This window comes from Pleuronectes platessa, chromosome 11 (assembly GCF_947347685.1).
Source record: "Pleuronectes platessa chromosome 11, fPlePla1.1, whole genome shotgun sequence".
NCBI classification, from domain to species: Eukaryota; Metazoa; Chordata; class Actinopteri; order Pleuronectiformes; family Pleuronectidae; genus Pleuronectes; species Pleuronectes platessa.
In genome coordinates this window covers 17624123-17645987 of record NC_070636.1, presented here as the reverse complement: position 1 = coordinate 17645987, position 21865 = coordinate 17624123, and the positions used below count along the sequence as shown (strand labels likewise).

Here is a 21865-nt window from a genome sequence, read left to right as displayed (position 1 = left end):
GAATTTCAGTCAGGGTTTAGAGCCAATCACTGTACAGAGACAGCCTTGGCAAAAGTCACTAATGACCTTTTAATAGCCTCAGATCAGGGACTTGTGTCTGTCCTCGTTCTGTTAGATCTCAGTGCAGCATTCGACACAATTGACCATCACATTTTATTACAAAGACTTAAACCGTTAATTAACATTAATGGAACCGCCGTAAACTGGTTTAAATCGTATTTTTTCTGATCGCTCCCAATTCGTGTAAATTAATGATGAGTCATCCGTGTGCACCAAAGTTAACCATGGTGTTCCACAGGGCTCTGTGCTCGGCCCAATTTTCTCATTATATATGCTTCCACTAGGAAACATTATCAGGACACACTCTGTAAATTTCCACTGCTATGCGGATGACACCCAGTTATACTTGTCAATAAAACCTGAACAAAGTAGTCAACTAATTAAACTTCGAGCATGTCTCAAGGACATAAAAACATGGATGACCCGCAATTTTCTCTTATTAAACTCAGATAAAACAGAGGTTATAATACTTGGCCGTAAAGACCTTAGAGATACATCATCTCATGATATAGCTGCGTTAGACGACATTGCCCTTGCTTCCAATGAAACAGTCAGGACCTTGGGAGTGATCTTCGATCCTGATTTATCCTTTAATAGTCACTTAAAACAAATTTCTAGGACCGCTTTTTCCAATTGCGTAATATCTCAAAAATCAGACATGTCTTTTCGCAAAAAGATGCAGAAAAACTAGTCCACGCCTTGGTTACATCGAGACTGGACTATTGTAATTCATTATTATCAGGCTATTTCAAGAGCAGCACCATAGCAAAGGTGAATTCCTTCATATAATTGCAATATTCTAAATGACCCTGTTTTGTGTAAGTTGCTGCTTCAGTGACACTTGAATGACTCACTTTGTTTTGTTTTATAGGAGAAGCTGACACAGGTGCAGGAGCCAATGGGCCGGCCAGTACTGAAGCTCATTCAAGAGGTGGATACACGCTGGAACAGCACATATCATGCAACCCTGCTCGATCCTAGATTTAAAAAGATAGGCTTCTTTAGTCCTAACAAAGCAGTAGATGCCATGACAAGGCTCACGACTGAATGTGTTGGTGTTATGGAAAAAAGCGCAGCTTCCTCCTCCTCATCAAGAACCGCACACATCAGAAGCTTCTCAGCCTGTGACTCAGGGTAATGGATACTGTATACAATCTAATTGTATTATTGTATTTAGTCACTTACACCTGGTTTCTCTGTCTTAGGTAGCAAACTGTGGCAGCGGTTAGACACCAAAGTCCTGCAGACGAGGACCCAAAATGTCATGTCGGATGCAGCAGTAGAGGTCCAGCAGTACCTGGCTGAACCAAATATTGGAAGAATGGAGAATCCTCTGCAGTATTGGCAAAAAAAATTAAATTATTTCCTAACTTATACAAACTAGCCGTTTCTTTGCTTTGTACCCCTGCTTCATCTGTGCCCTGTGAAAGGGTCTTTTCTAAAGCAGGTGAAATAATTTTTTTTAAAAGAAACCGCCTGAAGCCGAGCACTGTTGAGAAGCGGTTTTTAAATAAAAATGGATAAAAACTGTTATCCCTATTGTACGTGTAACATTTTGTCCCCACACACAAGCAGTCACAAACCAAGTAACACAAGCACATTCACATCACAACCCTCTCTCAAATTTCTTTCCTATTTCCCTTTTGACCCCGCCATTGTTTCATAAAGACAGACAACATGTTCATAATGGATTTATTGCCATCACAAACATCAGTCATTAATACAATTCAACGCTTCAGACACCAGAGCCATGGTGTCATTATAATAACATTTACATTTAATGTCCACTTGATGGCGCAGTAGAGCAAATGAAGCACCATGAAGCCTCGGCCCATGAGAGACCCTATTGGATGGGAAGCTTCATCTCGCCATCACTACGCTGCGCTAAGAAACGATAACATAAGCATTGTTGACCCGCTGGGTGTCACTTTATTTTATTGAGTTGCCATCGTACACTGTGTGAAAAGCCGGGAGCAGGTAAATAATGAACGTGGACTTCTTCTGAGAACTCAAGAGGTAGGCTTATCTAAGCTCGTCTTCCGTGGCGCCACCTACTGTTCTGGCGCTCAATTGTTTTCAGCACCGGAGAACTATAAATCAAAAAGTGTCCGTCCGTCTGTAACGGACTCGGAGAAGCATACATTGGCCTTAACTTCGAGTACTCCGTTGCCGTCCCCTTTCTAGGCGGTTTGGATGCGAAGTGTCCGTATGAGTGCTGTAGAATTTCTGTGTCGGCTGATTTGAACACAGATGAGTGTCGGCTGGCTTGACTGCAGTCAGCTGGGTCATATAGCGGACACACTGCGCGTGTTAACAGAGTACCGACCAACAGCTGATCTGTGGCGCAACCGCAGTCAGTGAGTCCAAAGAGTAAATTCTTAATTTAATTAACATACAGTTTGAAGTTAAATCGATGGTCCAAAGCAGTTTTTTCAAGTCAAGGATGATATCTGTCTCTGCTTCCCTCCGTGTGTCCGATGATGGCGGGGTTATATTCACCTCTGAGGTGTCACAGCCAGGGTCAGAGGTTAGAGTGGAAGGTGCAGAGTTCATACATTTCTTCCCTTTACCTCAATATTATTACTGAGTTGAAGTTAAGAGACCCGTCCTTCCCTGACGTGACACATGGCTTCCTGATTCACAGAGTCATCATGGGCTCTCCGGCCAACAGGTAGGCAGACCAAGCTTCCGTGTGTGTGGAGGAGTGGTGCTTCTTGTTTTAGGGATTTGGTGTTGAAGTGAATTTAATGCAGCATAAATAACACACATTAATAACTAGAATGCCAATAAGTAAAGCAAATACCTCTGCCAAGGCCCAACATTCCCCCTGATTTAATTCAAATTGCACTCATTTATATCAGTCCCCAAAAAGTACCAGTTTTTACAAAAAATCATTTCCTTGAAATATTCCCTTTGAAAGTGACCAACAAACTAGGATCTACACAAAAATTGACTGTTCTTCACTGACTCATTCCCCACCCTTTCTACAAGTTTGGTGGTAATCCGTTCAGTTGTTTTTGAGTTATTGTGCTTACAAACAAACCAACCAATACAAATGCACAGGGGTGATATCAACCTCCTTGGTGGATATAAAAAAAACAGGTAAGGATAAGTATTTGAATCACCTTTTGAAATTGTTGACAGACGTAAGAAGGTGCAAAAGTATGATGTGATCTATCCAAGATGCAAGTTTTGGAAGCTAAAGCTCATATTTGTTTGACACTCGTTACCGCTGGTTGGCCAGATTATCAGATTGCTACGTAAATATTTACGAGAAGAAAACTGTGACCGGCACGTAAAATGAATTTGACGGTGCCCTAGACTTGTTAAAATGTTGTTTCTGCAAATGGAAAATACTACTGTTCAACTGCAGTATCACTTAAATTGTTTTCTCTACATGGCAGTTTATCAAATAATGATGTATATATATATATATATATTTCATTTGTCAACCACCGACAGCTTGAGTGAGTGAACCTGCCAGTATCTTAAGATGCATTAACAGTCCAGTATTCAGTCTCACGTTTTTCTGGGCACGTTGAGCAAAGCGTATTTTCTACCTCTACAAAGTTTTACTTCTTACTTGGCAGAGTGAGGGCGCCTGTGGCTCAGGAGGTCGAGTGGATCGTCACATAACCCTGAAGGTTGATGATCTGATCCCAAGCTCCTCTAGTCCACATGCTGAAGGGCAAGATACTGAACCTTTTATCACCATGTGTGATAGAAAAGCAATGAGCGGTTATAAAGACTAGACCAATGCTGTACTTAGTAAGAAAACCAGTCAGTGTCATTTGTAACTTGAGTTTCTATGTCAAAAACACTGTTTGTATAGTAAGGTAATGAGACCTGAAACAATGTACTTTATTAAAGCCATTTAATGTTTGACAGCAACAAGAAGCATGAGAGACGACAGTATGTCATGGAGCAATGGTCTTAAACTGACTACCATTAACTGAGCAAATAAGTCCGACAACTCACCGATGCTGTGACGACAATGATCACACAGGTAAAATTGTGAATTGCTGAGATTCCACTGGATTAAAAGACAGTTTTGAGTATGACACGCACAGTAAAAACCAAAAACATGAAGTTACTCCATGTTGGGAGAAAGAAATTATCCTCCATAATGAGAAGTGAAGAGAAAACTGTTTTCGAAGCTGTGAAGCCACTCTGAGCAGATTAAAATGTCCCTGGTATATGTACAGTAACACACACTTACAGTAAAGTAATAAAGTGACATGTACTGGACTGCTACACAATTAAAAGTATTTACCTCAAAGACTCAGCTATTAAATGAAGATAACATTCAAACAATATTTTCATACTTTTTCGACTAAGGACATCTTGGTAAGTACAAGTACTACAACATACAAGTATGGGAAGAAGAACAAAAAAAATTTCAAATCCCATTTAAACTACTTTAAAAAGACTTAATATATATTGCTGGTAATATTTTTCTTTAAGAAAATATAAATTGTGCGACTGAAGCTTACAATACACTGCTGGCAGTAGCGCCAGGTTCTGTGGTGACCTGCTGGAAAAGGGTCACCTGTCGAGGCGCTGTGTACTAAGAGACTCCCCGGTAGAGAGCAAAAAACAAACAAACAAAAACGAGTGGACATCTCATGATGCCTGAATCCCTTGCACCAAAACCCAGATGCTGCTATGGTGTTTGTCACGGTGGAATGCTGCGGATATCACATGATGTGCACAAACAGCAGCCAAACTAGATTCAAACTCATATAGATACTTAAATAAGAGGGAGTGGGTGGGGCGGGCGGGCGGGGGCGGGGGCGGTCTTGGAAAGAGTGGCAGTGTGAGGGAGAAAATTGTAGTGTCCAATCTAGTCCAGCAGTGAGCAGGCTAAGCATCGACTCAGTTGACGTGGTCCAGTGCGCGCAGCAGCTCCTCCCCCTGCAGCAGGTACTGACGGCCCGGCAGGGGGGCGTTGACCTCACAGTCGTAGCGGGTGAGCTGCGGCAGGAAGAGAGGCCTGGTGACATCTGACGTGCTGCCCAGCAGACAAGTAGCCAAGTCTAACAGAGAGAAATAAATGAGTTATGATTGTCCTGATGACAGGACTTAGACAACTGTGTCACAAAACCAGCTTATTCACCTGAAGACAGCAGGAAGGTGGTGGTGGTTTTTCCTGACTCTGCGGCTTTCAGCTTTTTGCCCTGCACCAGTTGTTCCTCCAGCAAATTTCCCTTAAAAAAATCATCAAGAACAGATATTAAAACTCCCCGTCTACAAAGGCAAAGACTACCAAATAACTTATGTTTGGATGTTCAGAACCTACTTGTCCAAACATGTCCTTTAAGTCTCCCAGTTTTCTTTTGCGCTGTGCGTTCTGAGCCGCCAGAGTCCTGAGTGAGACTTCTTTGTCGAACTGTGGGGTCCTGTAGCACAGAGAGTTTGTGAGGGGGGGGGTTGTTGGGGTCGGTTTTTCTTCTTTCTTTTGCACTCATGACCTTCTTGATGGAAGAGCAGTCTCCCATTATGCCAACATTGTCGTTGACTGCCATTTCCAATCTGGCCCTTTCTTTTTGTCACTCTGTTTACTGGGTGCTTTATATGTGTTGTCTGTATGTTTGCTTTATTATGAAATAGTTAAAAGCATTAAAAGACAAAAGGTGATAATGAGAAGTAATAAATATAGTGTGTTTCAGAGACTTTACCTCTTAGCGATGATGGTGGCGAGATGAGCAACAATTACAGGCGCAAGTGGTGCCGGGGAACTTGTGCTACTTCCTACTCCACTGAATGGGGAGCTGGGGTAGCTGTCGACTTGCTGTGTGACTTGGACTGGAGAACTCTTGAGGGATTTGACCTGTCCACTTGTCAGAGGCTCATCTAGGGTCAGACTGCGCAGCTGGTAGTCATCGTCCATGGGGATGTAGGGCGCTAACATCTCCAGATCCAAGTCTTCCATCGCCTTGAGAAAAAAGGAACATCAGATTCAGACTGAGACGTTTTCACTGTATTATACCAACGGTGAACTTAAATGCAGTAAAATCTACAGTGACTCCTAACATTATTACCTGTGTGTTGAAGGGAGTCTTGGGCTCTGTGTCAATGGCAAAAAGCTTCTCCACCAAGTCTAGTTTGAAGTCTGAGCTCATATCTGAGTCCATAGGGAAACAGAAGTCCATAGGACTGTCAGCCTGAAGAGAAGTCAAGGGTCATTAACGTCTCAGTGCATATTAATAAATTTGCAAAACGTTTATAGTTTATAATGTAAAATGACTGCAGTTCACTGAGTCTGACCTCTGAGGAGCTGTGGCAGGTTATTGTAGTGGACGGAGCTGGAGGATAGCTCTCAGCTTTAGATTCCTCACTTTTGAATCCTCCTCTGGTGTTGAGAGGCTCGCTGGGTGGCAGGGGGGAGAGAGGCAGAGCCAGCTTCTCACTTGAGGAGGGAAGCATGACATCGTTGTAGAGAGGGGCGTCCTTAAGCAGCTGCATCTCTGAATCTGTACCAGAGGACAGAAGGTGATTAGAATGGTTTCAGTTATATAAACTCTTGGTTTATGTTGCGGGGAGTTTAGCCACGGACCAGGGCAGCTAAAGTCCAGGGAGATGATTGTGTCTCCAGCAGCCGGGGCCAGCAGGGTGAGGGCCTCAGGCTTTTCCTTCAGCTGGTCGTACAGGCTCGCCAGTGGCCGAGAATTGGACGCCTGGGTGAAGAGTTTGATCACATCCAGCTCTGGGCCTTTCTCTGCTGCCTCCTCCACCTCCACCTGCTCTTCCACCTCCACCTCCTCGACCTCTTCTTCCTCCTCCTTCAGCAAGGTTGTTGACATGTCAGGCAGGCTGCTCTCCACTACAACCTTTTCTTCCTTCTCCTGTCGCTTCTGCTCCTTCTTCACCATTATCTCATCCTCAGTCTGCTCCAGAGACAAGATCAGTTTCTCCTCCTGGATACCACTGGTGTACAGGACAAAGACAAAGTTAAGCAGGTGTTAGATGGAGTTTACGGAGGATTTTGTAGCTCAGTTAAAAACAGGATTCAAATACTTCACTGATCAAAATTACAATTCTCCACATTATCATGGTGGACATTAGCTGTCTCTTAACTTGGAAACTACCAAACAGGAAGTGACTATTCTGTACCTGAGCACAAAGTTGACACAGACAACACACTGTGGTTGGGAGTTCTTGTTGTTGTAGATGACAGTGGCTTGGGTTTCCACCCACACAAAGCCTCCTCTCTTAGCCAACATCCGGTATTGTCCTGTGCTGACCTGGCCCTTTGCAAACACTAAGGACAAAAAAAAATTAAAAGATTATATTTATATTATAAAATATTAATTATGGCATATTGTTAAAAGTTTGTCAACAAAAAGACATTCCACACTAGAATTTGTTAAAAAAAACTTGTAAGATTCATACTCACAGTTATGGTGAGACTTGGTGAGATGGTCAGAGTCCATAGCGTGATAGTACTCGTACACAGAACGATTCAAAAGGTCCTCTGGATCATAACCCATGAGCTCAGTGATCCTGGAGGAGCAAAGAAGATTAATTATTTCACTGACTCGCTACATAAATGTAGAGATCACTTCCTGTAGTATCTATACTGAACACTAGGTGGCTCTATAAGACTGCAGAGGAAAATTGCTCATAATTGAAAAGTTCAACAGGAGTGGATGAATAAACTGATTGTAATAAGCTTCTTAAACATATAGAATTCCCTGCTATGAACACACTCACCTCTCATCACAATACGTGAACTTCATGTCCATCGTGTGGCGGCTGAGAAAGGTCTTGGTGTCCAGGGGGACCTCGATGTTGGAGGGGTGGGGGACGGGGTCACAGATCAAAACCAGGTAGGGGACAGGTGGCTCCTTGAGTCCGTTAGAGGTCTCTTCAGTTTTGGTGTCATACACACGAACATGACCTGAGCAGTGGAGAACCTGGGGAGAGATGCCGGCAGTGGTTTAGAACAAATAAGTTAATTTACTTAAAGCAAATGAGCTACTCAAATGTTTTGTGTTGAATGATTAAAGGAGAGTAATGTTAACCTGCCTATAAAGCATACTTAATTAAAATATACTCCAAATGTGTGTATATGGATATGTTGATATTATTTGTATCTATATACAGGTGTATGCAAATCTGTGTCAAATATGGATTTATATGCAGATATGATAATCTAGTCATTATCCAATATGGCACTCTTTTTGTGACATAATGATTAAGTTATGACAATTCCTGTTGTTTTTCTCTTTTACAATGAGAGGTTTTTCATTATTACTGTATTGATTGTATATTTCTATCCATACGCTCTTTACGACTAACTAAAAATGTATAAACAAAAAGATTTGACATGACCTAATATCCCAAAAGAAGGTATTCATGTTGTTTTAAAAAAAGGTTAATATTACGGCTGATGCATTTCTGACTCACCTTCCATGTAGCTGACTTGACGTTGACAGTGCGGCCCCTGCTCGTCAGAGTGCATTTCATTCGGAGGAAGAAGCTGCGCTCTGTGTTTGACTCCTTGGTCTTTTTGGAGCCTGAATCCACACGAGGAGACAGAGAGCCACAGTTTAAAAAAGGGAAACAGTATCTGTATGTTGACAAACATGTAAACAATTACATTTTGCTCGATTTCATTGTTTCATCAAAAACGTTTGCCTCCTAACAATATTTTGTATTTGCATTCAGAGGAGGTGTTAAGTGGTTAAGCTGCTGGTGACAGAGGAGTCACCAGCCGTCAGACTGTAACCATTCTGACCTCTGCACCAAAGACAAAAAAACTGGTTCAAACAGCTTCCTTGTCTTAACCTGCTAGCTCAGAGTGAACTCTATTCCCTGTTGAAGAGTGTGCGTCTTCTAGAGGTCTGTTATAATATGACACTGCTCACTGGTGTTGTCTCTCACCTGTTTTGTGGATGAGCAACTCCCGCAGCTCCTCCTGGTCACAGGGATGTGTGAAGTCGAACACGCTGTGTCCAGTCAGGTCAAACTACAGCGGACAGACAGAGCACAGACTTTAGGTTCTCTTACCACATACATGTACAGCAATTTGTCTCCAACATGTATGTGTGTTGACTTTTGCATCACTTACATTAACAATCTTAATGTGTATGTGCACTGTTGAGCATATCTATAAAAATTTTACAATGACTACATTTAACATTAAAAGCATACATTTTTGGCCTGAAGCATTTCTTGATTTCAATTTTTTCTCTGCTGATAAACAGCAGGTTAAATCTGACTAACCTGTGCCAGCCCGAGGCATTTGTTGACATTCTCAGAGAGATAAATGATGTCTCCATCTTCAGACAGCACAATGAGGAAGCCATCCAGAGCCTTAAGGTAGGAGCTGTTTAGATGGATATCCAGCTCTGTTTCCTCTTCTGCAACTGGCTCATCTGGAAGTGACAACAGAGAGGGAGAGAGGAAGGTGGAGAAAAGCAAGAGGAAATCAGGCTCAGAACATCATTGAATGAGACTTTTGCAGATCTCTCTCTCTCTCTCTCTCTCCCTCTCCCTCTCCCTCTCCCTCTCCCTCTAACCTCGTCTATCACTGTTTCCTTCCCCTGCATCTTTGAGTAATTATCGCACTCTCTTAAATGAGCTCGTATATCCTCCTGTAGTTCTTCAAATAATTTTAAAGGTGACAGCATCCTACGAGTAAATTCAATGAATTTACATTCTCAAGCAACAACATTAGCTGCATGATTGATGATCAGAGTGAAATACAGGTGTGACCCTCGCTTGCAATGTCCTACAATAGGTACAACAATTACAGATACTGACCAGAGGTGAGAAGCTTCCTTATGCGCAGATAGCTCATGGTGAGCCTCATGATGGAGGCCTTGTCCAGGCTGGAGCTGACACTGTGGGGTAGGGGCAGCTCCTGGGCCAGCTCGTAGAACACCTCCGACTCCTTCCCGCGCCGGCTTCGCGCAGCATCCCTGGACTTCTCCTTCCTCCGGTCCGAGCTCACTCTGCAGGAGACAGGCGGCGGGTCAGCCATAGACTTCAGACAAACTGGTTCTGATTCCACTATGTGCACCATGAGAGCGGACATCCCTCTTTCTTGACTCTAGTGTCTGCACAGAGCCTGATCAGCCTTTGGCCTGATACTGAGGAGAAGGCTGCAGCAGCTGGAGTCTGCAGCGAGCCAGCTCCGAGCCAAGCCACCGTCTGGACCCCCATCAGACCCATTTACATGCATGGCTATCTGAGAGCGTCTTATTGGCCACTGACCAAAAGAAGCGGAGTCCACCCTCTTAGAGTGATTGGCTGGGAGGAGGGGAATGGATTGTCTTGGCTGTCTCCTGGTGCACAGCCAAGCTACAGGGCGACACCAATCATTTTGATATTTACGAGCCTGGCTCAACTGATCTACCGGGAGGAGAATGACAATACTGGCACTAACACAGAGAGCACACACAAACACAGAGTGACACCTGCAACTATCAGGACAAACCAGGCGCTGACATTTTAGACGAAACTGGAGCTGCATCACATCCAAATAAATGGCGTTCCAAAAGCACTTGGCTTTGAAATGTACACCTAATTGAAATTGATCTGTTATGGACTTACAGCATTGACCGAGGCCATATTGTTATTTCAGGCTCTCTAACAAGAAAATGGACTAGCTAACTAAAATTAGGCTACTGTGTATCAAATCACATGGGCTGGTTGCAGGAACACTTTGTTTTAGATAAAAAGTTTCCATCAAACTTAGATGATGTGAACAGCACCCGATAAACCAAAGATTCAGTCTTTGGTTTCTCCTTAACTTGTGCTTCATGTCTCACTTTACCCCACAGCCAACATCATCTCTTAGCAATCTCATATAGCAACTGATATGAAATGTTTCTTAACTTGATATAACTTTTGGCCATAGGGGAGAACGGGGTAATGTGAGACATCGGGTAATGTGAGACACCCCCTGTATCTAGGCAAAAACTGAACATATTTGTGGTCATGTGACCATTATGTTTTCAAGCCCCTCCCATTCCCCCCTTGCCATGAAGGAGAAGTTGGTGCTGGTGCGGTGGAAAGTATGTTTTTTCACGAAAATGTGTTTTTTGCAAGTAAATGTAAATTTTCTTGCTTTGAACTTAATCAACTGTTGTGTCAAAATAAATTGATTGAGGTAGAAAAACTTATATCATACATATAAAACCATGTAATTGATGCTAGCTGAAGATTAGCCTGAATTGCTAAGAGATGTTGTTTTTTCTAAAATGTTGTCTGTCTGGTAAAGTGAGACATGAAGCACAAGTGAAGTTTAGTCTTAAACATATGTTAGTGTAATATTACATTACAGACGTTTTATTTGTAATGTCACAAACATTGTAGAAAAGCCATCATGCCAAGAAACTAAACCAGGAAGACAACCTGGGGCCAAACACCGCTTGCAGGGATGGAGAGTGCAGCCAGTGAGGTCATGCAAGGAAAGAAGTCCTTAAGAAAAGCTGGAAGGGATAGAAATATTGACAAGACAACCCTCATAAAGAAAAAAGAGAAAGGGAAAGTAAAATCAGTAGACTGGGGTGCAGTAGCTGAGGTAAAGAGAATATTCACAGATGAGATGGAGGAGGAGCTTGCCAAACACTTGAAACAACTAGCTGGGGTAAAGTGAGACACAAGACCACTTTTTTAAAAACAATCATATTTTCACTGCCCTTTGTCCTGAAGACATTCTGATCATTTCCATTGCTAGGAAACATCCTGAATTAATGGGAAATGTGTAAACTGTAAAAAATGTCTCACATTACCCCGCTATCCCCTATCATCCAGTCCTATGTGTAACTGAGATTTTTGGTGGTGCGTGTACCAGAAATCCTTATTTCCACTTCCACACAAGCCTTCACATTCGGCCACATGTTTGCAAATTTGTCAAATACCAATGACAAATATTTACATCTTCTTGGGACATCATAGAACATAGAATGTCTGGATGTCGAGAAAGGTAACTGCAGCGTTATGTAATCAGCCCTGTACTGTATCAACACATTTCCCCATTAAATTCTTTTTTTCCAAACAACAATCTCTACTTACGTTCAAGTAAACAGCTTCATTTATCACCACAGGCTGAAATGACTACAAATGATTAACAAGCCATTGTACACAGCCGTTGGGAAAGTGCTCTCGCTAAGCTACAGGCCAAGTTCCAGAGGATCTAATGACGGATAAACTCCACACATTGTTATAAGCTGGGCTCCCACTTGGAGACTAGATGACTTATTAGTACTAGCATGCACACAAATTGTTTTCCTCTGTAGTCGCTCAATTACATCATGTTATGCAAATCCTGTTCAAATAGAGTCCAGCTGTAATATTCTACTACAATACACTGCCATTGATAAAGAGGAAGAATACAGAGAAGAAATAGCCTTAATTAATCATGAAAAACCACAGTGATTAAGCCACTAATACCAAAGCTCTGTAATACCAAGGATTAATTACTACGTAATTGATATCAAGGCAATAAACGTATCTAAATCTGCATGCCATAAAGGACAGCAGACAGAAATGAATCATAGTTTCTGTGTGTAGTTTTCAAAGTTACACACATGTGACAAAGCTGTTGATCACAACCACTTTGTTTGTAATTGTATGTCTCATTCCACATGACATTTTATTATAAAAAGTTAAATAAGTTACTATTTGATGACCCGCCTCTTGAACTTGCAAAAGGACTCAGCACACTGCTTTTATTCTTTCACATAAAACATGAAATGAAAACCAAACGCTTCTCTTGATGTTAAAACAAAGTCGAGCGGAGAGGCCACGTTGCATAACACTATTAACTCACAGGGTGATGGACACCAAGCAGGGCTATGCATGACATGCCTCGCAACACAATCACTTTTGCAGTTTTGCTCCGTTTAATTAACTTGTGTTGTTTTGAATCAGCGGCGTTATGTAAACAACTTTTTTGGAACTGTTTTTAACAGATTTGAATATGTGGACTGGAGAGCAATAGGGGGCAAAAACAGGGTACAATGAAAATCAACATGGGCAATTCCAACAGAGCTGCTTGTGTATTTTGTTCCCAGGGGCTGACCTTATTCATTAGAGTAGAGTTCTCTCTATCTGTCAGTACTGTTTAGTGTAACAGTAAACACTGTCTTATCTGTTATATAATCCAGTTCAGGGAAACACCACAACTAAAACTTTGACTCAATACGATGGGAAAGGCTACACAAGGCTGAAAATAAACTACTTCACGGTCAAATGAACAGTTTAGCAGGGATTGCCCCAAATCCCTGGATATGATACTGTTAGAGAAATTCTGACATATATTACATTTTGTACTGGATTACAGTGATTACAGCCTGTTTGGACCTGGAATAGGGAAGCTGCAGTAAAGGATATGGATTAGCCTTTACACGTTTCCTTGGGCTAAAAATGTAGTCAACAAATGGTCATCTAAATATACAAGTCACTGGAGGCTAACTCTGAATGTGAGTGTGTTTGGATAAATGCAAAAAAAACAACAGAAAGGCAAGATCCTTTTCTGGCAATAGGAAAAAAGACAACTGCCGTTTAAGCAGGTGTACGTGTTTATAACCGCACATTTGTGTGTAAAAGGAGATGTGAAAAGGTGCCAGGACAAAAAATCCAGGATGCACAAAGGTACAATGCGTCTTTCCTCATACTTCCTTCCATACATTGTTTATGAGAAGCTCTGTCAAACCCATTATCACAGTGGTGTATTTATTAATCTGTGTACTACATGGATAAAGTGGGATTGCTTCATTATTAAGACGTCATCCCAATTTAATTTTAGGAGGGCGTAGAACTTAGCAGTCTGATCAAAACAAGCGCAAAACTAGTGCATACCTCTTAATTTTGTCTTCGGTCACCAAGCTTACAGGAGAAAAATGTGCAAACAAACAACACAAATCTATAGCCTGTATCAACAAGTTCTCTCCTTTCCTATTCAAGTTGTAACAGGCCTGCAAATAAGCAGTAATTGTGCTTGAATGTCAGCCTGCAATTTGCCAGCCAGTGAATCGCTACACACATTTGGCCACTCCTATTGACGTCAAGCCCTGGTGATTAAGAGATGAGACAGAAATAATACGGTGGCACCTCACAGGGACTTGTTCAAACCGCATCCAACCAGACCACAACTTTAATTCTTTCTTAGATAAAAGTGAACACACATTTACTGCAACCAATTAGGATGTAGACGCTTTACCTACACAAAGAGCCTAATTTTAAGCTGGCCGAGACTGGGGGATAAGCATTCGGTAGCTGGTCATAGTCCACAACAAAAACAACACATTCAAGATATTGGGCAACTGCTGGAAAGTGATTAGAAGAGAACTTATGGCAGCTATTCAACTAGTCGGGCAGCAGACATTTTAATGATTGCCACTCCACCATTTTGGCACAAGTGCACAACGTCAAGAGACTGAATAGGATCTTAATAATAAATGGAGTATCAAAATCTTGTTCATGTGAAATTAGTGAAACTTTTGTAAAAAAGTGAAACCTTTGCATATACCGTGCCAAGTTTTCAGTTAAGACAATGACAACCATTGTCCTGACTGTGTTTTACCACTGTGAATCTATTGATGTTGTTTATGGAAGAATTGAATTGTCAATGGGGGATTCCTCTATTTAATCCCAGCTGAAACTAGAGGAATCCCCATGTCTCCCTGTCCACTTTTACAACTGACAATTTATCAGGTGACTTTTTGGTCTAAAGTAAAGTCTAAAGTACCCTTTCCCTCCGTTTAAACCTGGACAGTTAAATGTATGACCCAAACTCAATCCAGGGCAGATTGTGGGATGAAAATAACATGCTTAGCTTGCACTCTGAAGTCTGAGTATAAACTCATCTGTCACAAGGAAACTAAGCCACTGATAAATAATCTGCTGGATGAGGTGTCTGGGCATGCTCAGTTAAATGATCCTATCCTACTATCAATACTTTTTACCAATTATCAAGAGAACCCTATAAAAAAAAAGAAGCATAAAGGTCAACTACATTCAACTTCATACACACAATTAACAGTCATTTTCGTCAATTACAATTAGCTCCAACTCAAATCAATCAACAGGACAACAACAGGACAACAACAATCCATTTAACTTAAGTTTTACCACTTTACTACATTTGGTCTGTGATTCAAACTATGAAAACTTGAATACTCTGGCTTTTACCTATTGAGCAGACTCAGTACGTGATTGTAATGCACCACTTTTAATGGGCATATCTTAACTTTACCATTCTCATTTCTCCAGCTGCAACAAATTTGTTTCCCCCACAGAGGTACGACTGGCTGTTAAAAAAGACAAACACTCAACTCACTTAGTTTGACAGATCTCCAAAGGATGATTTATGTCTAAACTCCACTCAAAAATAGTTTACAACACAAGTTTACAAACTGTGGAACTAAAAGAGTACCAGCCAGAAAACTAAAAGAGAAATGTAACCTTCTGTAAAGCCTGAATATTTCATCAGAGCCCACACACCACACCTCCAGCATGGCTCACATTAGCGCTGGCAGCTCGTCACTCAACACTGTCCATGTTGGCATGTCCAACCCAAACAGAACTCCGCCTGTGACCCGCTATGTACAATGGTCAGAAACATGTAAATAAAGCTAACGCTACATCCAGGGACTGAGCGACTCGATTAAAAACAAAAAACGAAACAACGCTACCGGACGGAAATAAAGTTCAAAAGCTGATTTAATGAAAGCAAACACACAAATAAGTTTAATGAGACGTCCCCTGTGTTAACTAGTCGGTTTCTGTAGCTTGCTAAATAAGCTACTTAACAGAAATCGCTTCGGCTGGCTCTACGTCAGCTAGCTAGCTGTGTTAGCAGCTAGCCGCCGAGCCGCGTCGCTAGTTTTTGTCGAACAAACGCGCCGAAGCAGGAGTTCACCTTGAGATAAAACTAGAAATGTCACCGCGGTAGGAGCAGTGAAACCCCGACAGAGCACCACAGGTGTCCGGGGAGCTCCCACAACAACACGCTCGCCTGCTGCGTAGCATGAGCTAGCAGCGACGTTACCTTTTCTTTTCGGGTACAGTTCCTGTGTCCATGTCAGGACGAAAGGACCCGAGTTGAGGCTCTGTAACGATATCCAGCTGTATCCGGGCCCGTTGAGGAAATAAATCCCGCTGTTTCTCTGTGGTTTGACGGGTTATTAGACCCTCAGTCGGTTTAGCATACGACTCCCCGCTGTCCGTTGGTGGACGGATTGAGGTTTTGTCCTGTGAAGATCAGCCGCTTCTCCTCCTCTTCCTCCTGTTCTTCTTCTCCTCGGTGCCACGCTGGAGACGCGTTCACTTTCTGAGACAATGCTGCTGCTGCTGCACGGTCTCTGGCTCCTCCCCCGGCTGCTCCGCGGGGCCGCGCAATCACATGATTTTTCTACTACCACCGGGCACGCAATTTAAACCGTCACTGTAAACTGCCTAGATAAAGTTCATGAGAAACTGCACAGCACCAAACATCACACTTCTTCTCTCTCTTTCGGTTTTACAGCAACACCCATACATGTTTGTTCAGTAGTAATACTAATACTACTATATAGTAATAATAATAATATCAATAATAATGATAGTGTCTGTTTCTAGATAATTTCTCAAAACTTCCTTTTACCAAATGGTGTTTACATGATCGTTATTGCTTTATTTGATCATTTCCCTTTGCCATTCCTTTCAAATTATGTCGTATTAGTTTATTTGTTGTCTACACATTTTTTTATTATTTAATGCTATTGTATTTTTTCTTGTCTTTAATGTTTTGTTATTTTTATTGCTATGTTTAATTTGTCCCCTTGGCACTTTGAAAAACAGCTGTTTTGAAAGGTGCTATATAAATCAGGTAATTCAAGTTATGATTATTATGATTTCGTTCTCGATTGGGTATATGTGAATAGGCCCACAGCATGCTATCAATTTTAGATAGGAACACAGGAGTTGTTGTCACAGGGAGGATGGTACAGCTTCTGCTCTGTCACCCATTGGGGTCTTACTTAAATCAATACTTACTTAACCAAAAAGCACTTAACGTCAGAGACCGGTGAACTGAAATTCTCCCCGTACCTTACCTCCAATGCCTGCATCAAGATTCCATGTTCCTGCCTGTTTCCAGTAAAGGTACATTAAGAGTGATTCGCATGTGTCAACTGGCCATGGGAGTTTTTGATTGGTTCAATAAGGAATTTGCACCAGTTAAATAAAATTACATGTAGGCCAGGGCATGCAGTTTTGGCTGTAATGGCCCTGTCTGAAAGGGTAGCTTTGCTTGTATGGGATTTATTCCAAAATGAAAGGGTGTTAAGCTAATTGTCACAACAAGAGTCCAAACTGAGTTAAGTTTTTATCTTTTTCGTGTTCCCAAATGTGTGGGTATAAAATCTGTAATAATATCTCAAGTGTATAGTTGTGACTGAAAGCATTTGTTTGTGTGTTAACTCTACACAATATAGATACAGGAAAGTGGAGTTTCCTGTACTCCTGAATATGGAGTTTGGATGTAAAAAGTAAGTACAGGCTATTTTAGACATAACTCCTCTATGCTTTGGCAAAAAAAGTATCCAGATGTGCAGGAGGGATTTCTATTAGGCTCAACTTCACACTCTCTGGCTGGCAGATGGTTCTGGTAATTTTCCTAAATTGCTTTGGAGACGTCTGCCCGGTCCGGCCACTCCTCCCTCACCACTGTTGCTCATACTTGGTTGTTATCCATGTCACCTGTGACATGTCACCTCTTGCTTTTGAAAAGACAATTTGAAGGAAAATAATATCTCAGAGCACAGTTCAGGCCCCATTCACTTGTCTCTTTGCTGTGCTCCCATGCAATACTTCATCCTCTTACTTAGCACATTTTGGTTGTTGCATTTGGCAATGACAATCAAACTCAGCTTTGGTGGTCACTTCCCAGAACAGTTTGGCTGAGCGAGACAACACCTCAGTGTGAGAGGCTGAGCAGCAGACTCTGAGTTCATATTAATACATAACCAGGCGGACTTTGTGCAGATTTGTCAGACTTTGTGAATTTAAGTTTTTTTGGTCTGTGAACCACAGTGTGACTCAGAGAAGCAGTGAAGTATAGCTTGGACACCCAGGCTACAGTTTAACAAACTAATAACGCCTTCATTTGTCCTGCAACAGACCATGCAGTCGTGAAGGTCATCGTGATTTTTTTACTGCAGTTGTTTTAAAGAGAAGTGAACAACTCCTACTGTTTATGTATTCAGTTACTATCACTCCAGCCAGCCACACCTTCCTTTGTTGCAATTGATCAGAGTAGTGAGCCCATAGTTCGACCACAAACATTGACGTAAACCCGGCCTCTCTAAAAGTGCAAACGGTTTTATGGTGTGGCACAACGTTTCCTCTATGTCTTAAAAGTTTAATCAAACAACACTGCTGCGTATCAACATTATTACCACACCTTTGTAAGAGAAATGTAGAAAACCGGAACTACTGCATTGTCAGTGTGTTAATGTTCATTGTTTGGTTGGCTTGTCTCTGAATCTGTGTCTTCATCACTGTAATGAATCCCTCACAGGGTGAGATTCCATAATCTGATGCAACAACGGGCAGTGAACACATGATGAAAAGAACAATTAAAAAAAGTGAAAAAGATTTCTCGAGGGGCTGTTTCTGTGTGGAGTCTTTGTGTTGCTGCGTTTGTGTTATCAATCAGACAGGCAGGACAGGGGTCAAACACCGACTCCATCCCTCAGCGCACAGACGCCGCTGGCAGCCATCAGCAAGTCTCAGTAATGAAAGCTGAGACAGGGCTCCTCAATCTCTCCTCTCATTCAGACATCACCAGAGGAAAAAGATGCCAAACGGGACCATGTTAACGGCCAAACAAAAAAGTAATTTCATCCAATATCCCATATGTTTGTATAGCACCCAGCACCCATGCTTGTTAAAGAAAGCTTAAGGTGGAATGCCTCTAAAGTCAATGCACGTCTAAATCTTGAGTTAAAGTGATGTTTAAAGTGAATCAGAGACATAACAGGGATGAAGTAAGACAGAAAGAGCCTTGCGACGGTGTTTTAGGCTCCACCAATGTTAATGTAAAACAAGCGCAGTACCCGTTATAAACCTAACTGCTTGGAACAGACTTTTTCTTGGCCTGTGGTGATGCTACAGAGCGACTTTCGAATTATTTCTCGTCATTAGTGAGTCCTCCTCAAACAGTATACTTATAAACAGACTATGGTGCTGAGGGAAGTTAGAAAACTTTGCGTTCATCCTACCTGGTTTATCGGAAGATTTCACAGTTAATGTTTTTCATTTAATGAAACTGATTTTATTATTGTTCACTTGTGTAGTTTATTTAAAAGCTTAAATGATTTACTGAGCATCTGTTATTTTCTCATAAATTGCATGTTGGCTACTTCAGAGATCTGTTAAGAAATCAACCCCATTTTCAAACCCTTGATTTGCTTTTACTTCTAAGAGATTCTCAGGATGTTGTTGCCACATTGGAGATAAGCACCTGCCTCCATGAATGTGTCAGTCAAACATGATGAATAATCAGATTATTAAAATGATCAGTCTTCAGTTTAATGCGCGGTTTGACCCAGTTGCCGATGACTGCTGCAGTTTATCTGAGGATGCAGAAGACATGTTCATCTTAGGCTGCAGACTGAAGACACACTGTTCCACCCCCGCTCTGATACAGAGGACTGCGTGTCCAAATCGCACCAAACTTGGCACTGTCCTTCCTCCGGCAATTTCCAAAAGACCTGCAAAGTGGGAAGTCCATTAGAGGATCAGTTCGTGAGATATGCGCTCCACATACAGACAAACGTTTGACGGAGTCAGTAGATAGATAAGTAGGTAATTGTTGGAAAAAACATTAATAAATACAATTCAGAATAGATTTTTTTATTTTATTGAAACGGGCTGGAACCACTTTATTTAACTGAACTGCTGCACCAGCAACACCACACTCTATCCCAAGCACTGAGGTTGACCAACCTGATGCTTCTGGATGTCCCGAGATCTTGGCTCTTAAATAGAGGTGACTGGGGCTTTTGAATTGGCTGCTCCTAATCTCTGGAACAGTGTTTCGTATCAGAACCACTCAGAACCTCAAAACAATTGAAGTCATCACTTAGGACTCTCTTCTTCTCACTGGCTTTCAATTCGAGTTGAGTTTGAGACTCTTGGTTGCTTGTGATGTTTAACCTATTATTGCTTTTGTGTTTTATATATATATATAATTATATGTATTTTTAAGCCTATTCAGCACTTTGGTCACCGGTTGTTGTTTCAACAATATACAAGTAAACTGAAGAGGTAAACAGATGTGATGTGGTGCCTGAAGACTTCCTCCCTCTAACTAACAGGAAGCCTCCATCTCCGTCCTGTGAGGTCGACAGTCTTCATATTGAGCAGGTTCAGCACAGGGTGCACGAGATCCCACAGTGCAATCCAAAATCTTTTTTCCCCCTTTGTTGTTGTTCTATCAGTTTTAATTTATCTTACCAGCGGCAGACAGTGTGCTGAATTCTTGCTCTCTCAAAGTGGCACAAAAAAAACTTGATTGTCACTTCCTGTTTCTATCAAAGGCGAGAGTAGTGACGCTGGGAGGTTTCCTGTTTATTCTCTGATGGTTTGCAAAGACAAAATGAGCTGCAGAAGGCCTCCACCACATGACGGGCCTACTGCTACAGTTTCAAAGCTATCTCTCTGTACTTCCCCCATTTTGTTTTCTCACAGAGAGTCTGGTTCAAATGTTCAACGAGGAGTCAGTAACTTTCAGATTTGCATGTTTGAAAATCGCAAGTTTCTGTTAGCCAGGCAGTCTGACCGCGGACCTGGAGGCTTTCACTCTGTGTTGGTTGAGAGGGCAGCATCCTGAGTTACCGTCACACAGATTAGAAACTCATCTGACTCTGGTGTTTGCCAAACATTTTACTGTCACTCTTCCTTTGTTCAGGTAACTGTGTGGTGAAATCTCTAGACTTCTGGGTATTTCACAGTTGCCATGATTCACAATAGAGCTTGCACTTCAATCCAATTTCTTGCATCATTTTCAAAATGCCTGGCTGTTCAAATCATTCGTCATCGATGCAGATGGCAAGTTTTTCATTACAGGATGTGACTGAAAAATAAAAACATCACCTATTACACATATATTTAATGACTCCAGTGACCCAGAACATTCTATGTATTTAATCACCTCCACCAAAGAGTTGTTTTTTGTTGTTTTAGACTGCTAGTTAGCAGCATTACACAAAAACTATACCACAAATTTTACCACAAAATCTGGTATGATTCTCTATAGGTCAGGGAAGAACCCATTAAATTTTGGTGCAGATCTGGATCATGGGGAAAATCCAGGATTTATTTTCACATTGTCTGACAAGGCATTTTCCTTGTAGTCTGATAGAATAGTATCGATCTTGATTAGTAAATACGACATTTTAAGGAGACTGATATTTATGAATGTGGGAAAATTGGTCAATTAAAAAGTTTGGGTTCATTCACTATGCTCTGCTGAGTGACATTCTAGTTAAAACTTTAACCATTTTCAATGAGGTTGGATATAGAGATGTTTTTAGTGGTTTTCTGTGCAAAATGTAAGTTTTTGCCTACTATTTTGAAAGTGCAGGGACTCAGCTCTCATTTAGCCAGTGTGTGCTGATCTGTGTGTTTTTGTATTTTTCCAGAAGAGCGTCACGTCATCGAGAAGCTATTTCATCTGCTCACTCAGTCCTTCCAGGAATGTAACTGGCAACTCCACTCTCCGGGAACCTCGGTTAAAAAACGGGCCCTTTTGACTTCCTTTTTTCTGGACAGTGCTGAGAGTGAAAAATGAGACACAAAGCCA

General features: G+C 41.7%; 1 protein-coding gene across 1 annotated transcript; it reads right to left on the bottom strand.

Annotated features, from left to right (window-relative positions):
* Positions 1-3917: 3917 nt before the first annotated feature.
* On the bottom strand, positions 3918-16396 carry hif1aa (hypoxia inducible factor 1 subunit alpha a). The gene is made up of 15 exons (XM_053435362.1): positions 16067-16396; positions 9829-10019; positions 9289-9440; positions 8947-9031; positions 8470-8579; positions 7774-7976; positions 7457-7563; positions 7174-7321; positions 6617-6987; positions 6328-6533; positions 6102-6224; positions 5739-5995; positions 5360-5459; positions 5177-5267; positions 3918-5096 (listed from the first exon to the last, which is right to left on the bottom strand). The coding sequence occupies exons 1-15, from the start codon at positions 16096-16098 to the stop codon at positions 4936-4938; spliced, it is 2337 nt and encodes a 778-aa protein (XP_053291337.1). The 5' UTR covers positions 16099-16396; the 3' UTR covers positions 3918-4935.
* Between the last annotated feature and the right edge of the window lie 5469 nt (positions 16397-21865).

Coding starts and splice junctions, on each gene's coding strand:
- hif1aa (XM_053435362.1), bottom strand. CDS start 16,098: ATGGACACAGGAACTGTACCCGAAAAGAAAAG. Junction 9,441..9,828: donor AAGGAAGCTTCTCACCTCTG/GTCAGTATCTGT, acceptor TGTCACTTCCAG/ATGAGCCAGTTGCAGAAGAG. Junction 6,534..6,616: donor CCTGGACTTTAGCTGCCCTG/GTCCGTGGCTAA, acceptor CCTCTGGTACAG/ATTCAGAGATGCAGCTGCTT.